Raw genomic sequence first — 21705 nt, 5'->3', positions numbered from 1 at the left:
ACATAAAAAAGTATTACATAATCGAGTAGCCAACTAAACCTACAAATTGAAGGGTGCATGAGTCTGAAATCTTCAGTGGAATAGAGAATTCTTTGAAAGAGAGATAACACAAATTGGAGTTACAAACTTTAGTGAATAGATCTATATCCTATTAAAGTCTAAACTTTTAATTATGTTCCAAAACAATACACTATAAATCTTTAATAAGTATCATATTCTATAATATTTTAGTTATATTACAAAAAAATATTTTAAGTAAAACAAAACAATCTTTATTCAAATTTAGAAAAAGTAAATCATAAAAAAATACCATTAAGTTCAAAGTTTTATCTCCAATTATGAGTTATACAACTTAAACTGTTCTCATATATGACAAATGCATTAAAATAAATACATAATTGTACAATACAATACTTATAATTACAAACGATAATCATAATTAACAATTAACTTTGAATAGCATATTGTTAAGAATATAAGTTAATTCTTCTATCATTGTTAAGTCTGTTTTTTTCCTTAAAGTCAAATTAAAATTAAAATTAAAAATTAAAAAGAAAAGCTTATACAATCAAGCATAAACATGTATAAATACATTAGAATAAGAAAATGATCACCTGGATATTCCAACTCATTTCTTCTACAACAAAGAATATCATTAGATAAATGCATCCAAGTCTAATCCTAAATCAAAGATGGTCTTCCCATGAAACCAGATAATAACAATATAACAAAAAGCTTCCTTAGTTATACCCCTGATGATAATTCAACAACTTTCTTAATAGCTTCAACAAACTCATTATCATATATAAAAAAACCCATAGCTGAACATGCCTTTTGAAAATGTATCATATGTAACAAAATTCATAGTTCTTATGCTCCAAAAACTAGTGCATCTCTTTTGGACATTCAAAAACATGCGCATATAAAACAATTCACTAGTTGAGGGATGACCAAAACTCAGTCTCCCAATGAAAAACCCTTTTTATCTTGGTCTCCATTCCCTAGAGTCTAATCTATAAACAAATTTGATTGGAAATTCAACATATGTTAAATTATGACCTTTAGCATAGTGTTTATTAACTATCATTCAAGCAGTAAACATTGTTATTGGATCTTTGTTTCAAAGAAAAATAGAGCAACTATATCTCGATCATCAAACACAATATGTTGATTTGATAAATGAAAGTTTAACCTCTGCACTGATGGTTACCTATGATGGATTTCATAAACAAAAATCCTCCACATAGATTCAGAAGGAAAAAGATAATGACAATCATAATACTGCTTAATCTAATCAACTACACAAGATTTCAAACTGTTTCACTACAATCACCAATAGTCATTGTAACTCGATATAGACCTTTATTAACACACTTAAAGAGGTACATGAGAGCATTTGACTTGTTGCAAAATTCTAGATTTATGTGAGTCTGATACTTCATTAACAACAACAGATTATATGGCACAACAAATCTATTGTCAATATTAACACCATTTAATCTAATCGTAACACCCATATTACGACGTTTGTATATAGGATAACCATATTTATCAAGTCATGTCTGATTAACAAATTTCTTAGGGTAAAACCATGGTTCTAAAAATTGGACCGGACCGACCGGTTCGACCGAGTTAACCAAAAACTGGTCATTTGGCCAATCCGGTTGATGTTACAAATCGGCCTGCGAAAAACCAGTCAGTTCTCAGATCTCAGTTCTCTCTTCTCTCTCCAAACACGAAACCCTATCGCAGCCACCTTCAAGCTCCAGAACGCGTGCCAGCCCCCGCCACTATCGCTGCCGACAATGACAACCCTCTCGAAGGTCAAGCCAATCGTTGTCGTCGGCCTTGAGTTGCAGAATTTTTGTTTTTGTTAAGTTTGGTTCGCTTATGGTTCTCACCGGCGCGCTTCAACTCTGTCGTGGACTTCTCTCATCGTCGTCGCTCACGCATGTTCACTCTCATCGGCGTTTTTCTACTTCGTCTCTGTTCTCTCTCTCTTTCTCGTAGCTCAGTCACTGTTACCGTTGGTAAGCGTCCATCCCTCCACTGCTTCTTCAGTTTCATTTTTGGGGGTTAATTGCTATTTTTGTGGATTTAATTATGTTGATTGTCGATTGTTTTTCTGGGTTATTTAGTTGTTTTCTGAGTTAATTTTCTTCGTTGTTCATTGTTAATAGGGCTGAATTATTGTTTTGTTTTGATTTCTGGGTTAACTCTTGTTGATTATTGGTAAATTTCTGAGATATTTTTGTGCTATTTTTTCTAATTATGAGTTAATTTACTAGTTATTGGCTTGTTGCTGAGTGAAATTAGTTAAACTTAAAATCTTGGTATGTTATATTGATTCTGATTTCTGAGTTGTTGGTTGCTGATTTTTTCTAATTCTTCTAATTATGAGTTGTTGATGGTACTTTGTTGGGAATGAATGTGTCATTGTACAATTGAGATACTTGTACTCTTCAACTGATTCTAGCTCTTATTTGATGCTGAAAGAAGAGTTTTCAGTTGAAATCCCAGATAAGAAAACTGATAAGCTTGCTTGCCGTGTCAATGTTGCGAAATACATAGCCTAAAACTTCACTCTATTATTCTTTTGTTGATTTATGCTCTTTTGGTTGCGCTGGAATTACAAAAAGGATGTTGCTGGTTAACATTTTTATTTTGTTAATTATATGAATTGATGGCTTGATGCAGAGTTTTGCTTTTCAATTTTTTTTATTTTGTTAATTATATGAATTAATCATGCTGTAATTCTGAATTTTATATAAGTTCAATTTTGGAACTTTGGATTTTGAATTTTGTTATATTGAGTTTTGTCATATAAGTTTTATTGTGTTATATTAAATTTTACTGAATATAATTCTGGATTTTAAATAGTGTATGAATTGATATAATCTTTTGAATTTTGGATTGCTGTCATTCTTAATTGTTGTATGTAATTTGTAATTTGTAATTTGGATTTTTAGATTTTGGATTCGGATCCACTTATTAAGCCATGGCAAATTCCTCACCCGATTCAATCAATGATGGCATTTGCAGACATATTCCTGGGTTCAACTGCATATTTTTTCTTTTGTTAATCTCCTTATATGTTGTATTGTGTTGTGTTCTTTCTTACTGGCATAAAGTCACTCTTGTTATATGGTGGAAATGTCTAGAATGAGGTAATTGTTAAGAATGTAGTTTAGAGGATTTTTTATTTTTATTGGTACTATTTACATCTAAATAATAGAGGAACTTTGTATTAATTACTATGAATAAATTATCTCTATTAGTATTTTTATTGAGCATGATTTAGAAATTATTAAATTTAAATATTTAAAATTTTATATTAAATTTTAATAATTTTATTTAATATTTAATAATTAAACCGATTGAATCCCGGTTGAACCCCGATCGAACCAATAAACTAGTGAACCAATCACTTCACCGGTTTATTGACCGGTCCGGTTCTCGCAACCTTGGGTAAAACTTCAAGCACTTAACATCCTTCTTACAAGAAGTTGGTCTAATTCTACCACATAGACTATAGATAATGTACTTTGTAACCACATTGTATAAACTAGGAACTTGGATGGATTAAGAAGCTCAGCACAAATTAATTCATCAACAATATCAATATTTTGCAACCTACTCTTCTTTTCAAGCCAAATTAAAATTTAGGGAATAGTATGTCCATGCTACTATCGCATATTCCCAAGACATAGAACGACACTTCTGAAAGTCATTTAGTAATGGGAGTAACTGGATATAGACTTGATTATTAGACTTATTAGTCATTAGGTAACCCCCGATCATCAGTAGTATGTAGCACCTCCTATATTGTCAGAGGGTGGCTGGATCGTCAGTATCGGGCATCTGTCGGACACACTCCCGAAGCCCTGTCAACTTCAGAGAGAAAGACTCATTCCTCTGCGCTCCCTACTGCTGGACTGGAGGAGATCTGCCACCGAGTAGCTGTCCAACCAACTCCCAAGACTCGGTCCCGCACCATGTATAGAAGTCATGAAAGCACCCACCCACATGCTTCTATTAGCGCGTAGTCCAAGGTAGTACGCAATATCCTGCAACGTGATGGTGTACTCACCCCACAGCAGATGGAAGGTGTGGATTTTTAGATGCCAGCGCTCCACAAATACTGTGATAAGAGAGTTGTCGAACATGAAATCTCTGAGTGGCAAAGCGTCGTCAAAGTCATCCTCCCTCAGGTAAACAATAAAAATAAATAAATTAGAAATCAGTAAACCTATAAAACTATAAAAATTTCAAAATAACAATTTCTACCAACAGACATATACATAACAAATTAATTTGAATTATAAGTAAACTATTGTAACAAATAACTACAAATATTTATATTATAAATTCATTTAAATAAAAAACATTTACTTAAATAATTAATAACTAAATTAATAAATGACTATATAATTTAATTTAAATAAAATTATTTAGTTAAATAATTAATAACAATATGCATTTTTCATCTCCTTCAAAAGTTAGATTAAATAAAAATATTTATTTAAATAACTAACAACAAGTACAACGTCAACTTAAAAACTTAATTTAAGTGATAAAAAAATAAAAGCAGAACCATTTACTTAAATATTTAGTAAAATAGAACCATAAACATCTTGTAAATTAGTTAATTAAGTTTACTAAACATTTTTAACAATCCTATTTAATAACTAAAGTAATAAACATATGTTTAATAACTTAGATTAAAGAAGAACAAAGCTAATTAAACATTTAACTAACAAATCTATTTCAAATTATGCCTAACATCATACTTTATTATTGTAATCATTCCTTTACAATATATTCATTTGCCTAACATATACTGCATGTTATTTCTATAAAAATACCCTAAGTATGGCAACACATCTATGCTTTAACATAAATATAAAACAAAAAACAACACCCAACTTCAAAGTTGATTGCCCCAACAATGTGCCACGTCGCGTTCAGTCGGTTGATGTCCGCATCGTGAATATCGGTAGACGCCATAATCTCGAAGTAATTCCAAAATTTGATTATAAAAGGATAAAAGTGGGAGAAAAGTTGAAGAAATGGGTGTGACAAGTTATAAACCGCCACTGTGGACGAAATACATATATATAGGTTACCTTCAGACTTATCTCGTTTACAGTGCAAACGAAATAATACTACATGTATCTCGTGTATATTATAAATGAGATAAGGGCATTACATACTACATGTACAAACGTAATACAGCCACGTCTTTTCGTTTATAGTATTAATAAATACGATGCATTTTGGTAAAAATGCATCGAATTGTGTATTGTGGTAAATAAAATATTTATTTATTTAAAAAATTCTGTTGAACCACTAGCTTTTTTTAAAACAAAAATATTTCGTGAATTTTTTTAATTTTTTTAAAGTGTAATTTTTTACTATTCAATATTTTTTTTTACATTTTTTTCTTAGTTTCAGTTAAAGAGTATACGATAAAAAAATTTTAGTTTACAAGAAAATTAAAAAAAATAAGAAGATCTATTCTTTTAAAATTTATATATATAAATTAATAAAATTTATTTATTAAAAAAAATTTAATATTTATACTAATTGAATACAGATAAAAATTATTAGAAATTATTGAGTAGCAAGAGTTTTTTATTTAAAAATACTTGGCTATTAAGTTTAGTAAATAATAACAAAAATTAATGATGACAAACATGTTGATTGTTGGATTAGAAGTTCAATTGGAATTTGATGAAGTTGTTTAGTATTACAGGCCCAAGTATTACCATATGAATCATAATTTTTTGGACCAAAGCTGCTAAATGGAGATGAGTCCATAACTCAGTCCATTGTTATTCAAGAAAAAGAAAAGCAACCCTCCCTCAGATGCTATGCTATTTCAGGTATTGCACAGACAAAAAAAAAAGGTTCATTTTTTTTCTAAACACCAAAGAGAAAGAAAGAAAAAAGCTAATCCTGAAAGCTAATGTCTGATCAAAATCAACTTGCACAAATTAAACATAATTAAAAGAGAAAAAGTAATTTATTTTTATTAATATACAAGTCAATTATTTACTGATTTCTCCTTCTCTCGCACAATTATTTTGGGCAATATAAAAAAATAGTAGTTACTTTTTTCTGTTATGAGTCAATGGCTAATATTATTTTTTGAAAGCAAAGTACAAGATTAAGAGCCTGGATTTGGCACATCTATTGAGAAATCTAAGATCTATGAAGTTGTCGTTGTTCATCTCTTTACTGTGTTGCTTAATTCAGAATTTAAATCCCTGATTTTCTGGTTTGATTGAAGAAAAAGAAAGACAGTCATCAGTTAACTCAAAATTTAAGAAGTTGACTTTGTTTTACAAACCCTAGAGTTGGCCATAGAACTCAATACAAAAAGAAAAGTCATCTTCATTTCTGTTCAAGGGGAGAGAACCGAGTTGGAGTTTCATTGAGAGCTTCTCTAATGTTCTTACTCAACGTTTTAGACATTATTTCTACATTAAAGAAATATTCTGTCAAGATGAAGAGCTACATCTGAGAGTGTTGAATCCTGTTCATCTTATAGCGTTAAAATTGTGCAACATCATCTCTTTTTTATGGTTTATCATTGAGCATTCTATTTGTATGTTGTATCTTTCTTTGTTTATATTCAGTGGTAAAAGGTACATAAGTGAGGTATTAAGAAAAAGTCATTGAGAGAAAAGATATAGAGAGAAACTTGGAGAGAAAATTCAAGATTTATTTCTTGTTTCTTTTGATTGTATTTAGGTTTTGTATCTTGTATTTGATGTATCCCTTGCTAAGTTAGGTAAGCACTTAGAGTGTTGAGAGTTTAGGATGTTGTCTAGTCAAGTCAAATTTATGTTAAAGCTTGATTTGTTTTTGATAGGATTATGTTGAGTTTTTAGAAATTAGTGTATGTAATATTTAAAATGATAGTGAAATTTCACCAACATTTTAGTAGAAACTGAATATAAGTTACATTGCACAAAGTAACTAAACTAGGATATATAGCTGTATTATCTTTTTCTTTCTTGCACTGATTCTATTTTTTACGATTTATGAGACAAAATAAAATTGTCTCATGTATAATCCATCTCGTAGACAAAATAGAAGCCAAATTTTATTTTTTAATTTGAGGCATAATTAATCAAAATAAAAAAAAAAACATAAATTCAAACCCTCTTCTTTAGACCATCTAAAACCTTCACTTGCATATCATTATTAACAATTAATTGTCACACTTGCATGAACACAATCACACCCATAAAAATCATCAAACTAAAAAATGAACGAGTACTAAGGGCCTATTTAAAAAATTTTAAAAATTATTTTTTAAACTTTTAATTTATAAAAAATAATAGTATTAATGTTTATTGTAATTTTAAAATTAAATTATAGCTTTCTAAAAAGCTATTTAAATATTTATAAAAAAGTTAAAAAAATACTTTTTTATAATAAAAATTTTTTATATCAAACTTTTTTAAAATAAACACTTTTAAAATTAAAAAATCAAATATAAAATAATTTATTTATAAACTACTTTTAATATAAATATTTATTATTTAAACTTTCTTTTAAAAAAAAGTTTAATTAAACTCTTTACACGTAAAGATTTATTTGATAATAACGTGTCTATATAAGAAAATGTTGGCTAGTAATTACAGTGAGAGCACTTATTAAAATGAAAAAGAATTAAATTTGATTCTTAAATTTTGTCGTAAAAGGAACAAAATGAATTATATAATATTTAGAAATAAAAGATTTTCAAATCTAAAAATATTGGAGAGCAATAAGGCTTCAGTCCAAAAGAATCTGTTTAAAAATCAAGTTGAATAAAATCTTGGTCCGGACAATAAAAAACAATGAAATCAACAAACGCGGTGGTTGCTGATTAACGAGGACAAAGTTGGTCGGTTCCGATAATAAATTAAAATAAAAATAGAAATTAATTCAAGTTTGTTATATTCTTCTTGTTCTTCTACTTCTCTGCATGCTTTGATTGAACAAGTCTTAGTCCACGCCAGCGCCTCCCTCATAATTTTCTTCTTCCTTTTTTTTCACTAAGTCCTTGTTCCAATTTCTAATTATATTCTTCCCTTCACCGTCACATCACTCACCCCTTCTGTTTTTCTGTGATCACAAGCAACAATCAGTCTATGCATTCAAAACCCAGAGCCAAAGGAATTATCAGCAACAATATCGATTTCAAGAGAGAATAATGAGGGAGTGGATACGTGTTGCGTTGGTTGCAGCTTCTGTGGGATGCGTTTCAACCCTTTTGCTCCTTCTCTTATGGCGTTTTTACCAACTCAGAAAACGAGGGAATTTTGTGGAACCTGCAAGTTTGACCAGAATGGAGGGTGGTCTCCAAGGAGGACTTTCTAGGATTCATAATCATCATCACCATCACCAATTGGATCATCAAAGTAGCAGCAACAAGAACAAACAGGGAAATTACTTTGTTATTCGTGGAGGTGTATCTGGAAAAAGGGTTCTGTTCAGTTGGTCTGATCATCCTTCTATGGCTGCTGATGCTGTTGAAAATGGTTGGTCTCGATTTTCATTCATAGCTTCCAAGACTTACACGCCATCCCCTTCGAAAAGGTCATCGATTTTGGGGGTGTGTGCAGCACCGGTTAGTGATGATCATCATGGAACAGAATCTGAGGTTGAGATAAGCTGGGAAATTTCTCAGGGTTCTGCTGAGTTTATGCAGAAGGTGAGGTTCAATCCTGGGTTGAAGAAGATTCTTCAATACAATAACAACAACAACAGTTCTTCTTCTATGAATGTTGCTTCTGTTATTAGAACGGCTCTTCCCCTTCCTGGCCCTCCTTTGGGGAACTATTCTTTTCCTCAAGAAGCGTATTTTGAGATTACAATCTTGTATGGTGGTGGTGGTAATGAGTATGAATTTGCGGGGAAGAATGTTGGAGAAGGTGAGAAGACAAAGTTGTTGGTGATTCAAGGTGGTGGTGGAAATGGTAGTAAAGGGAATTCGGAGGCTTTGGTTCATGTTAGCAGCAATAATCATAGTAAGAATAGTGTTGATGAGATGAAACTTGATGGGAAAGAGGGTGGAAAGAGAAATGAATCTGTGATGTTCTCATTGGGATTAACTGCTGCAGGTCCTGTTCCTTTGAGAGTTCCAGGAAGCTACCCTGCCAGCATTGGCTTCAACTCCAATGGTTCTGTTTTTCTTGATGGTAATTGTTTTTCCATGTCCCATTTTTTTATGACTTAGCAGACTAATTTGTTGGTATTTGTTTTTTCCCATTTGAGCAAAAATTCCCTTTAGGTAACTAGTTTTGAATTGGTAGGTAAGGTTTTCAGGTGAAGCTGATGGGTTTAGTACACATTTCTAGACATAAACTAAAAATCCCTTAGTATTAAAACCAATCACATGACTAAAAAACAATTGTGTCTACTTTGTCCTTTTATTAGTTTGTTGGTTTATTGAGATTCTAAACCTAAAGCATAGGGACACAAACATGGTTTATACAATTTTATTTTCCAAGAATATTATATATGCTTGTTGAGACATCTAAGGGTGAATGAAATTTCAAATTCCCTTTACAGGAATGAAACTTGTATTTGAATCAGAGAAGGCAGAGTGGGTAGGAACTGATAAAGTGATTGGTTGTGGCTTTGATCCAAGGCAGAAGAAGGTGTTCTTCACATTAGACTCAGAGTTGGTGCATGTAATCCATTGTCAATCACAAGTGTTTGGAACTCCATTATATCCAATCATGGCTGCAAATATAGACATCATGGTACTAGTTAATTTTGGACAAAGTTCATTCAAATATGCTCCTGCAAATGCACAGAGAACACCAAATCCATGCTTTATAGCCCCGCTTGTAAATTCACCTGCTGCTACTTTGGGTTATGATGATAGTAGGGAGCTATTTTCCATGGGAAGGATTGATTCTCAGTGGCGCAATCGCTCCGCAACCAGAGGAAGCCACAACAATGGCAACAATAATATGAATCATAACAACAATAATAATAATAGTAATATTAGAACAGTGGAATTTGATGAAGAGTCTGAGGCTGATCTATTTGAAATAGTGTTGGATGGTTCTGGAAAATCTCCAAATTCAGCATCATAATCTGTGGCACAGCACTTTGTTGCACATATATTGCATTGCATACATCACACACACACACTGTTATACAGATTCATGTACATGGCAAATTAATTTTGATGAAGGCTTTAGCATTGACTAACTAGTCCCATACAGTTTGTCTTCTGCGTTCTACTTTTTTTTTCCCCCTCTCTCCTTGCTGGCTGAGCTCTTAACTTCTTTATTATTTATTTATTTTTTTTTTTTTTGCTTCTACACATTCTCTTTCAACTGTTTGAGCAACTTCGTGTGAACTGCTGTTAAAAATAGTCCCAACAGATGAAAAAGGGAAAGGACTCGTAGTAACTTATTTTAATATGACAATACAACTATACAAGTGAAAGGAGTTTGTAATCTATCCTTCTGTTATAATATGTCAAAGGGTATAGGTTGTATATATTTGTTTTTAAAATTACTCTTAATTATTTAATATTTTTATTGTGCTATATTATAATTTTTTTTAAGGTGATATTGTATATTGTATTATGACTTAGAATTTTTTATTTTTTTTTATTCTTTAGCTTATTTTATATTTTTAATATTTGTGTTATTATTTTAAATAGGTATAATTGAACTATAAAATCTAGTTTATTATTTACTTTAACTCTTTTTAAATTACTTTTATTATATAAAATTAATCAGCTAGTTTTACAATTTTTTTTAAATATTTAATATGTTTTTAAGATAGACAATACCATTCGAACTCACGAGTATCTAACCCACTTTAACTCTTTAATTGAAGTGGTTTGACAACCTAATTTGTAGTGGGTAAGATCAAATTTGGATACCAAATTAATGGTATCTATCTTACTCATGTTCCTAATATATCATATGTATGTTAATAAAAAATATATGTATATGATGAGGAAATAGAGCTTTAAACATGAATTTCTTTTCTTTTTGTACAAATACTTAGTATCAGTTAATAATTCAAATTGTTAATAATATATAAATAATCTTTGATATTGTGTTTGATTGAAAATAATTTTTTTTCTTGCGGATGGTGTCAAATCAAATTCAAATTAGATGATTTAGAATGTAAATAATATTTGAGTTAAAAGTTTTAAAACCACAAATAGAATTAAGGTAGTTTAAAATTTATTCTACGGTACTTATGGTCATTTCTATCCTCTTTTTCTGTTGTGGCGCATCATTTTTTTTAAGTGACATGTATAACTTAGCCTTTTTTTAATTATGTCTTAAATTTTTCTTTTACCTTTCTATTTCACCCTCTTTGACATTTGACATTTAATTTTTTTTTAAGATTATTCTATGTTGCATTGCATGTGATACTTCTCTCTTTGTACTATAATATTTAAATCTAATATAAGTATGTGGTTCTAAACATGTCTTCATAAAATTTTGTTATCTTATTTTGATATTGAAAATATGTTTATCTCGTCTAAATTAATTAGAACTATTCTTTATATACAGTCTTTGTGGATTATAATTTTATGTCACACACACATGGACGCACATTATACGATCTTAGTTTGTGATACGATTATATTACGTGGATATTAAAATTAGTCATTAAAATTAATTATTAATATAAAATATATATTAAAATATAAAATATACATTAAAAATAAGTTAAATAATATATATTTATATATAAATATATGATAATTAATTTTAATAACTAATTTTAATGTATAAATAATATTTTTGTTACGATACTATATTTCTCTTATTAGAGTTAAGTTTTCTTAAAATACCATTCTGTCAATTCTTTTTTTCCGTTGTTGTTTTTTTTCTTTTATTTTCGAACCTATTTTTATTATGTTATCCTTCCAGCTATGCCTCCGTAATAACACACTAAATCAAGCAATACAAAAAAAAAATGCTAAATCAAGAATATAAATTTTACTTCTAATAATATTTGTTAATGCTTATTGATACATGGTTTTACATCATATGCAAATTTCAACAAAACATTTACAGTAATTTCATGCTATTATTATGTTTTATACTTTTATTTGAATATAAATTTTCATGTATTAGTTACCAAATAACTTAATATATCTTGACATTAGACAAAAAATTTGAGATAGAACTCATTTTTTTACATGTGCTAGATAATTTTGGTATTTTACATATAGTATATTGGGCAAAGGTGCCGGTCCTAATCTAATTAAATATTAATAAAGGAACCAATGGATTCCACCAAACTTTGAAGGAGATCGTTTCAATTATTCAATTCTAGAAGTTTGTTTTATTAATGTTAATAGCCCACATTTGGACTAATTTAAAAAATATATATATACACACACAAATAGGTCATAAAAAATTTGGCATCCAACATTTTCGTTTTTAAAATTTTTTATTACATTGAGATTCTTAAACTTCACAAAAATAAGACATAAAGATCTTTTCGTCATTACTTTTAAATTTTTAAAGATTTATTTGTTCAAGTAAAAACAATAAGTTTAACTAAAGTAAGAATTATATGTTTTATTGTTATAAAGTTCAAGAATCTCAATATAATAAAATTTTTAGAGATAAAAATGTTCGAAACGAAATTTCTCAAAAATATTCGAATATATACGAGATAAACCTCAATGTAATCCTTGAAGTTGTACTCAAGCCTCAGAGTAATCCCTGAACTTAAAAGTTCCCCATGCTCATCCCTGAAGTTGCACTCCGGAACTCAGACTTGTCCTTTCGACACATTCTGTCCACCTGGCGCTACCGGAAAGCTGAGTTGGCATCCTTCGTGACACATGGACATTACAACGGCTAGCTGATGTGGCAGAATAAACTGTCCCCAATCAATTTGGTCCCTCAATTCAAGTTAAAACCCTAATTCCCAATTTTGAAGCCCACGGTGCTCACTCTCTTCTCTTCTCTTCTGTTCTCTGTTCTTGTCTTCTCCATCGTACTCAGCTCCTTCTTACTCATCAAATTAGCCTCTCTAGCATCATGTTCGCTCTGGACATTTTCAAGACCTTTAATGTGTAATCTTCTACCAAGCTGTAAATCATGTAACTCTGCTAAGCCATATTGGGCTTTTGAATCCACAATAAAAATATTCAGTATTTTTAGTTGTTTCAACTCCCCCATTTTCGGAGGCATTTCTACTAATTCCCAACATCCTTCAATTAAGAGATGCCTGAGATCCTTCAACTTCAATATGTGTTTGGACAGAGAAGTAAGAAAAATGCATTGTTCCAACTTTAGAATTTGCAATTTCTGCAGCCTAGAAACACATTTTAGCAACTTTATAATGTAACTATTGTAAATATTCAAGTACCTCGAATGTGTTAAACTTTTCAGTACTGAGAGTTCAGAAGATCTCGTACGCAATGCTCGGAAAGAATTACATAACTGCACTTTACGCAAAACCAATGCTGGATATCTAATGAGGGGATTGCTAATTGCTGGATCAAGATCAATAAAAGTCCTCAAGGACTCGGTATTCTTCAAGGTATTCTGATTTAACTTGGGCAAGCCAGAGTAACTTACATGGTGGACCCTTCTTGTCAAATTGGCCAAGCTTGCAGACTCACCATAAGCTTTATACTCTTCTCCCACTATGGAGCGGGCAAGATCAAGGAATAAGTCATGGATCTTGAAGGTGGTGTTTCCATACTTGTCAATCGATACTTCTTGAAAAAATGATCTCTGAAGCAGTTCCTCTTATTGCTGATTACCAACATCTTCAACCTCCAAATGCCCTTTGGATTTAATTAGTCCATTGGCCATCCAAAGATGAATTAGCTGTTCCATTGAGATTCGAAAATCTTCAGGATAGAGAGCACAAAAACAAAAGCATTACCGTGATGATGGCTTCAAATGAAAATCTTCCATACATCTGGTGCTCAGGGATGGCAGAACCAGTTAGCCTCAGATCATCATCTTCTTGTTGTCTTTGTCTGACTCCCAAAGGCAGCTGAAACCTTCTCCTATCTGAAAACTTGAAGGATTATGAGTGTTCATAACACGCAGCGGAAGTAATAAAGTAATCCTATTGATCTATTTTGTGCTTAAAATTTTATTGAAATAAGATGGGTTAGATGCCAATACCTGAGTACCCTAGTGAATAAAGCTTTCCCCTTCGATGGTACGAAGGTACTATGTGTATCCACACCGAGACTAATCCTTGTTGTCAACTCTTTGACCAATGGATTTAACTGAGAAGTTTCTTGCAACTTCTTGCACCAGCAATTCTCACTCATCATAGAATAAATAATTAATTATTTAATATTTTCAATTATAATATTATTATATTCATGGTGCTAGCAAAGAATATAATAATACTTCATTTGAATTAATATAATTATTTATTTGATCTAATCAAAATAATAATTAAATAATTATTTACCAAGGATTAGAACACTAGTTAGTGTGTGACCCCATAGGTTCAATACTAAGCGGGTAGTATATTAGTCATACTAAATTTACTAATCAAGGTTGGCGTCTAGCAACGCTCCTTGACGACCCGATAGTATGAAGTAATAATATTTTTTTTTACTAAGAACCCAAGATGAACAAAAATACAACTCCTTCCATCTTTTCAGCTCTTGGCTAACTTTTAGAGTACGGTTTGATTGTCAAACTCTAACTTGTTACCATTATTATAATGAATTATGAATGACTTAAGAAACTCATTTCTTAATTCATTCAAACCCCTTGGCCAAGGCATTATTTATTTTATTTATTATAATCATAGAGCTCAAACTCATTACCATAGTTGATGGATTCCATTTTGACTAATCATTAATTCTACAAGTATTTAAATCATACACAATGTCCATTCAACTAACACCGTAGGGTGTTAGGTGTCCAGAATCAAAGTATAACAAATACATTGTTAATTACTATGATAGTCGCAGGTCAAAGGAAAATTCTAATATTATGTTCATCATAAGAATATCCTATTGACAAATATACGGTAATTATAACCATTAGGAATTCTTAGAGTGAGTCAGTTCAATGGTTATATCTCTATATATACCATTTATATATATAATTTAACAAATGAGATCTATTAATCTTCATCCAATGAAGACTATTATATATATATATTAATCTATCTGAATCACTAATGTCCCATTTTTAGTGATTCTACGATTAAGAACAATTTAAATTAAAAGTACTCAAAAAACGTATATCTCATTATTACGATCCCTATCATAATTATTCGTTTCTAATTTTAATTAAGGACACTATCATAAATTATAAAAGTTTATTCTTATAAAAAGGAATAATAATAATAATAATTCATGATAGTATTTTGTTGGACATACACACTTATCTCCAACAATCTCCCACTTGCACTAGAGCCAATGACAGATTGGGTCTAGGGCATACATGTATTTCCAACAAAATCTCCCACTTGCACTAGAGCCAATCAGTCATATATTTCAATCATAATTCCCACATATGCTTATCAAACTCTTTTGATCCAAGCGCCTTAGTGAATGGGTCTGCTGCATTATCCTTCCCAGCAACCTTTTGAATTTCAACGTCTCCACGTTCAACGATCTCTCTTATCAAATGATACCTTCTCAAGATATGCTTAGATTTTTGATGTGATCTTGGCTCTTTTGCTTGTGCAATGGCTCCATTATTGTCACACAGTAACGGAAGTGGTTCTTTAATTGAAGGTACCACACCAAGCTCGTTTATGAACTTCTTCATCCACACAGCTTCTTTAGCAGCCTCACTTGCTACTATATACTCAGCTTCAGTCGTTGAATCAGCTACAGTAGCTTGTTTGGAACTTTTCCAACTCACTGCACCACCGTTTAAGGTGAAAACATAACCTGAAGTAGATTTGCTATCATCTTTATCTGAGGTAAAACTTGCATCAGTGAACCCTTTTGGTATAAGTTCAGAATCTCCATAGATGAGGAATTGGTCTTTGGTTCTTCTTAAATATTTAAGAATGGATTTAACCACCTTCCAATGTTCCTCACCAAGATTTGCCTGATATCGACTGGCTACTCCTAGCGCATATGCGACATCAGGACGTATACATGTCATGGTATACATGATAGCTCCCACTGCACTAGCATGTGGTATTCTACTCATGCGTACTCTCTCTTCTGAAGTTTTAGGACAATCCTTTCTGCTGAGGGTAATTCCAGTGCCTATTGGTAAATAGCCCTTTTTGGAATTTTTCATGTTATACCTTTTCAATATGGTATCCATGTACATAGACTGTGAGAGTCCAAGCAACCTTTTAGATCTATCTCTATAGATTTTTATTCCTAGAATATAAGCTGCTTCTCCCAAATCTTTCATGGAGAATTGTTGAGATAACCAAGTTTTGGTATTTTGCAATGCTGGTACATCATTTCTTATTAGTAATATGTCATCAACATAGAGTACTAAGAAAATGATTGTACTCCCACTAAACTTTTTGTATATGCAAGGATCCTCTTCATACCGGATAAAATCAAACTTTTCGATTGTCTTATTAAAACAAATGTTCCAACTTCTAGAAGCTTGCTTTAGCCCATAAATGGCGCGTTGCAGCTTACAAACTTTACTATGATCAGACAGAAGTGTGAAACCTTCAGGTTGTGTCATGTACACTTCCTCTTTGAGTTCTCCATTAAGAAAAGCTGTTTTCACATCCATTTGCCATATTTCATAATCATAGTATGCTGCTATAGCAAGTAGAATCCGAATAGATTTGAGCATTGCCACAGGAGAAAATGTTTCTTCATAATATATTCCCTCCTTTTGACGGTATCCCTTGGAAACTAGACGGGCTTTATAGGTCTCTACCTTACCATCTGCTCCAATCTTTTTCTTGTAAACCCATTTGCAACCAATAGGTTTTATGTCTTTTGAGGGTTCAACCAAAGTCCAAACATTGTTGATCCTCATAGACTCTATTTCGGATTCCATGGCACTCTGCCATTTTAGACTTTCGGAACTTTGCATTGCCTCTTCATAAGTCTTAGGATCATTATCATCATAATCGATCCCATTTTCCACATATTGCACCATTAGGTTTAGCCTTAGTGGTGGACGATGTTCTCTTGTGGACCGTCGAAGAAGTAGTTCTTGTACCAAATTTGGAGGTTGTTGAGCCAGTTCCAAAGGTAGTTCAAGGATTGATTCATTAATCTCTCTTTGAACTACTATCGGTTCGTTATCCTCAACTCGTGAAGATGATAAATTTGGTATTAGTTTAAGGACATCCAAAATTGGTTGCTCAACTTGAATTTCATATTCTTGAGCTTGTACTATTTCATTGGTTTCTTGAACTTCATCAAGTTCTATTTCTTCACCTTGTCTTCCTTCAGAAAGAAATTCCTTTTCTAAAAAGGTTCTACCTCTTGCCACAAACACTTTGTGGTCAGAAGGGTGATAGAAATAATAACCCATTGTTTCTTTAGGGTAACCAATGAATCTACATTTATCGGACCTAGCATCAAGTTTATTACTTTGCAATTTCTTAACATATGCTGGACATCCCCAAACTCTAATGTGTTTGAGATTTGGTTTTCGTCCTTTCCATATCTCATATGGTGTTGAAGAAACTGCTTTAGTGGGTACTTTATTTAGCAAATATGCTGCTGTTTCTAAAGCATAGCCCCATAAATTCAATGGAAGATCAGTAAAACCCATCATGGATCGAACCATATCTAATAAAGTTCGATTCCTCCTCTCTAAAACACCATTGTGTTGTGGGGTACCAGGAGGTGTCCATTAAGAAAGAATCCCATTTTTCTTTAAGTACTCAAGAAAATGATCATTTAGATATTCACCTCCTCTATCAGATCTAAGCACCTTAATGCTTTTACCTGTTTGATTTTCAACTTCACTGCGAAAAATTTTGAACATTTCAAATGACTCAGATTTGTGTTTCATAAGATACACAAAGCCATATCTAGACATATCATCAGTGAAAGTGATAAAATAAGAATATCCTCCTTTGGCTTGAATTTTTATTGGTCCACAAACATCTGTATGTATTAGTCCCAATAATTCTGTAACCCTTTCTCCATGTCCCATAAATGGAGTTTTGGTCATTTTTCCTTTGAGACAGGATTCACAAGTTACATATGATTCGTAATCATATTTGTTAAGGTAACCTTCTTTATATAACTTAGAAATCTTTTTTTCTCCTATATGACCAAGTCTACAATGCTAAAGATATGATTCATTTACTTGATTATTCCTCTCTCTTTTGAGAGTAGAAACATGCATGACAGAATTACCATTTAAATCGGGAAGAATATAAATGCCATATTGGAGATAGCCATTTACGTATAAGTCATCACCATAATAAATAGAACAAATGCCATTTTTAATATTAAAATAAAAATCACGTTTGTCCAACATAGAAACAGAAATAACATTTGCAACAAAATTAGGAATATAATGACAATTCTCTAATACTAATGTCTTGCCCGTAGGCATTGCTAAAGAAATAGATCCAGCAACAACATTTGCTCTATTCCCGACTTGAAGGTAAGTTTCTCCCTTCTTCAGCCATCTACTTACTCGTAGTCCCTGCAACAAATTACAAATATTATGAGCACTTCCGATATCTAATACCCATATAGAAGAATTAATAGTAGCCAAAGAAATCATGAAAACTGTTTTCAAGTATGTCTTACCTTCCTCTTTGGTTTTCAAAGAAGCAAGATATTCCTTGCAGTTTCTTTTCCAATGACCTTTGCCTTTACAATAAAAGCATTCAGCATCATCTTTATCTGCCTTTTCTTGCTTGTCCTTGGGTTTGGTCACACCACCCTTAGGTGCCATGGGTTCTCTTTTAAAATTATTCTTTCCATTTCCTTTTGCTTTCCACTTTCCTTTCTTCTTAGAAGAGCTGCCAACTACCATAGCAACTCCTTTCTTTTTCTCAGATGCAATTTGATTCTCATAATCAATTAGCATGTTGAGCATTTCATGAAGATCACAACTTACTTTAATTATATTAAAGCTAACAATGAATTGTGAAAAAGTTTTTGGAAGAGATTGCAAGATCAAATCTTGTGAAAGTTCTTTGCCCAATTTGCATCCCAACTTCTCAAGTTGTTCAATAAGATCAATCATCTTAAGAACATGGGGTCCAACAGGAGAGTCCACATCAAGTGTGGATCTAAACAAAGTTTTGGACAATTAATATCGGGCTGTCTTACTTTGTGCACCATACATTTTCTTAAGATGTTCGACAATAGTCGGTGGATCCATATCCTGATGTTGCATCTGAAGATCAGAACCCATAGATGCCAGAATGATGCATTTGGCAGTAAGACAATTTTCCAAGTACTTCTCATAAGTCTTGGTTGCCTCATTATCAATACTTCCATCCTCTTTAGAAACTGGGGCCGTAACAGCAGGCTTATCGATTATATCAATTAGTCTTTTATGCATGAGAACAATTCTCAAATTGCGATACCAATCATCATAATTGGCTCCAGCCAATTTGTTATTTTCAAGTATGCCACGCAGTGATAGAGCAGACATATTATTCATGAATCTAAAACGAAAAAACAAATATAAGTACGTATTCACACATACAAATAACACTTTCTACAATAATTATTATTATAGAAAATTAAGAAATCTTTATTTCTTAAAAAAAATATTTAAAATCATGAATGAGTATCTTGGTTGTCAAGTCATTACTCATACAATTTTAAATAGATGATTAAATGTATCACATACAATTTTAATCCCAAATAATTACCTGGTTGTCAGGTTATTATTTAATTGAATTATATTTTATACTCCTAGATTGTCTAGGTTCAAGTAAAAATTAATTCATTCCATGTATCAAATACATATATAAATTTTATCATTGAGTACGAATCTCCTGGTTGTCAGGTAACTCCTCGTAAACAAAGTATAAAATTTATTTATCCCTTTTTTCCTTTCAGTTTTATTTCATAAATAAATAAAACAATAACAACAGTATGTTCCTTAACATACATATAATTTTATCCCATAAATTTATAATTTTGACAATGGCATCTCATACCATTATTAGGAATCACATTCACTATAATAACAAAACTTAAATTAATCCTATTAATTATGAAAATTTTTGCAATAAAACTTTAAACACAAAAGTGCCATGGCTCTGATACCACTTAAGGATTACGAGTGTTCATAACACGCAGCGGAAGTAATAAAGTAATCCTATTGATCTATTTTGTGCTTAAAATTTTATTGAAATAAGATGGGTTAGATGCTAATACCTGAGTACCCTAGTGAATAAAGCTTTCTCCTTCGATAGTACGAAGGTACTATGTGTATCCACACCGAGACTAATCTTTGTTGTCAACTCTTTGACCAATGGATTTAACTGAGAAATTTCTTGCAACTTCTTGCACCAGCAATTCTTCACTAAGAATTTGGAATATTTGTGTATGTGGAGGTAAAAAGAGAAAACTTATATTTTCTTTCTTTTATCATATACACATATATAGTATGAGATTGGTGACTGATTTGTGAATCAAATTACAACTTAATTTGAGACAAAATCAATTAGGATCTTATCCATATTTAAAACTCATCATAGAATAAATAATTAATTATTTAATATTTTCAATTATAATATTATTATATTCATGGTGCTAGCAAAGAATATAATAATACTCCATTTGAATTAATATAATTATTTATTTGATCTAATCAAAATAATAATTAAATAATTATTTACCAAGGATTAGAACACTCGTTAGTGTGTGACCCCATAGGTTCAATACTAAGCGGGTAGTATATTAGTCATACTATATTTACTAATCAAGGTTGGCGTCTAGCAACGCTCCTTGACGACCCGATAGTATGAAGTAATAATATTTTTACTAGGAACCCAAGATGAACAAAAATACAACTCCTTCCATCTTTTCAGCTCTTGGCTAACTTTTAGAGTACGGTTTGATTGTCAAACTCTAACTTGTTACCATTATTATAATGAATTATGAATGACTTAAGAAACTCATTTCTTAATTCATTCAAACTCCTTGGCCAAGGCATTGTTTATTTCATTCATTATAATCGTAGAGCTCAAACTCATTACCATAGTTGATGGATTCCATTTTGACTAATCACTAATTCTACAAGTATTTAAATTATACCCAATGTCCATTCAACTAACACCGTAGGGTGTTAGGTGTCCAGAATCAAAGTATAACAAATACATTGTTAATTACTATGATAGTCGCAGGTCAAAGGAAAATTCTAATATTATGTTCATCATAAGAATATCCTATTGACAAATATACGGTAATTATAACCATTAGGAATTCTTAGAGTGAGTCAGTTCAATGGTTATATCTCTATATATACCATTTATATATATAATTTAACAAATGAGATCTATTAATCTTCATCCAATGAAGACTATTATATATATATTAATCTATCTGAATCACTAATGTCCCATTTTTAGTGATTCTACGATTAAGAACAATTTAAATTAAAAGTACTCAAAAAACCGTATATCTCATTATTACAATCCCTATCGTAATTATTCGTTTCTAATTTTTAATTAAAGACACTATCATAAATTATAAAAGTTTATTCTTATAAAAAGGAATAATAATAATAATAATTCATGATAGTATTTTATTGGACATACACACATTTATCTCCAACACTATCATCATCA

The 21705-nt window shown here is 31.2% G+C and overlaps 1 protein-coding gene across 1 annotated transcript; it reads left to right on the top strand.

The window, feature by feature from the left end:
- Positions 1-7911: 7911 nt before the first annotated feature.
- Positions 7912-10257, top strand: LOC107461267 (uncharacterized). The gene is made up of 2 exons (XM_016079747.3): positions 7912-9197; positions 9571-10257. The coding sequence occupies exons 1-2, from the start codon at positions 8210-8212 to the stop codon at positions 10101-10103; spliced, it is 1521 nt and encodes a 506-aa protein (XP_015935233.1). The 5' UTR covers positions 7912-8209; the 3' UTR covers positions 10104-10257.
- The last annotated feature ends 11448 nt before the right edge of the window (positions 10258-21705 follow it).

The sequence above is a fragment of the Arachis duranensis genome, chromosome 8 (assembly GCF_000817695.3).
Source record: "Arachis duranensis cultivar V14167 chromosome 8, aradu.V14167.gnm2.J7QH, whole genome shotgun sequence".
Classification (NCBI taxonomy): Eukaryota; Viridiplantae; Streptophyta; class Magnoliopsida; order Fabales; family Fabaceae; genus Arachis; species Arachis duranensis.
Note: the sequence above shows the minus strand (reverse complement) of the source record. Positions and strands in the feature narration are given on the sequence as shown.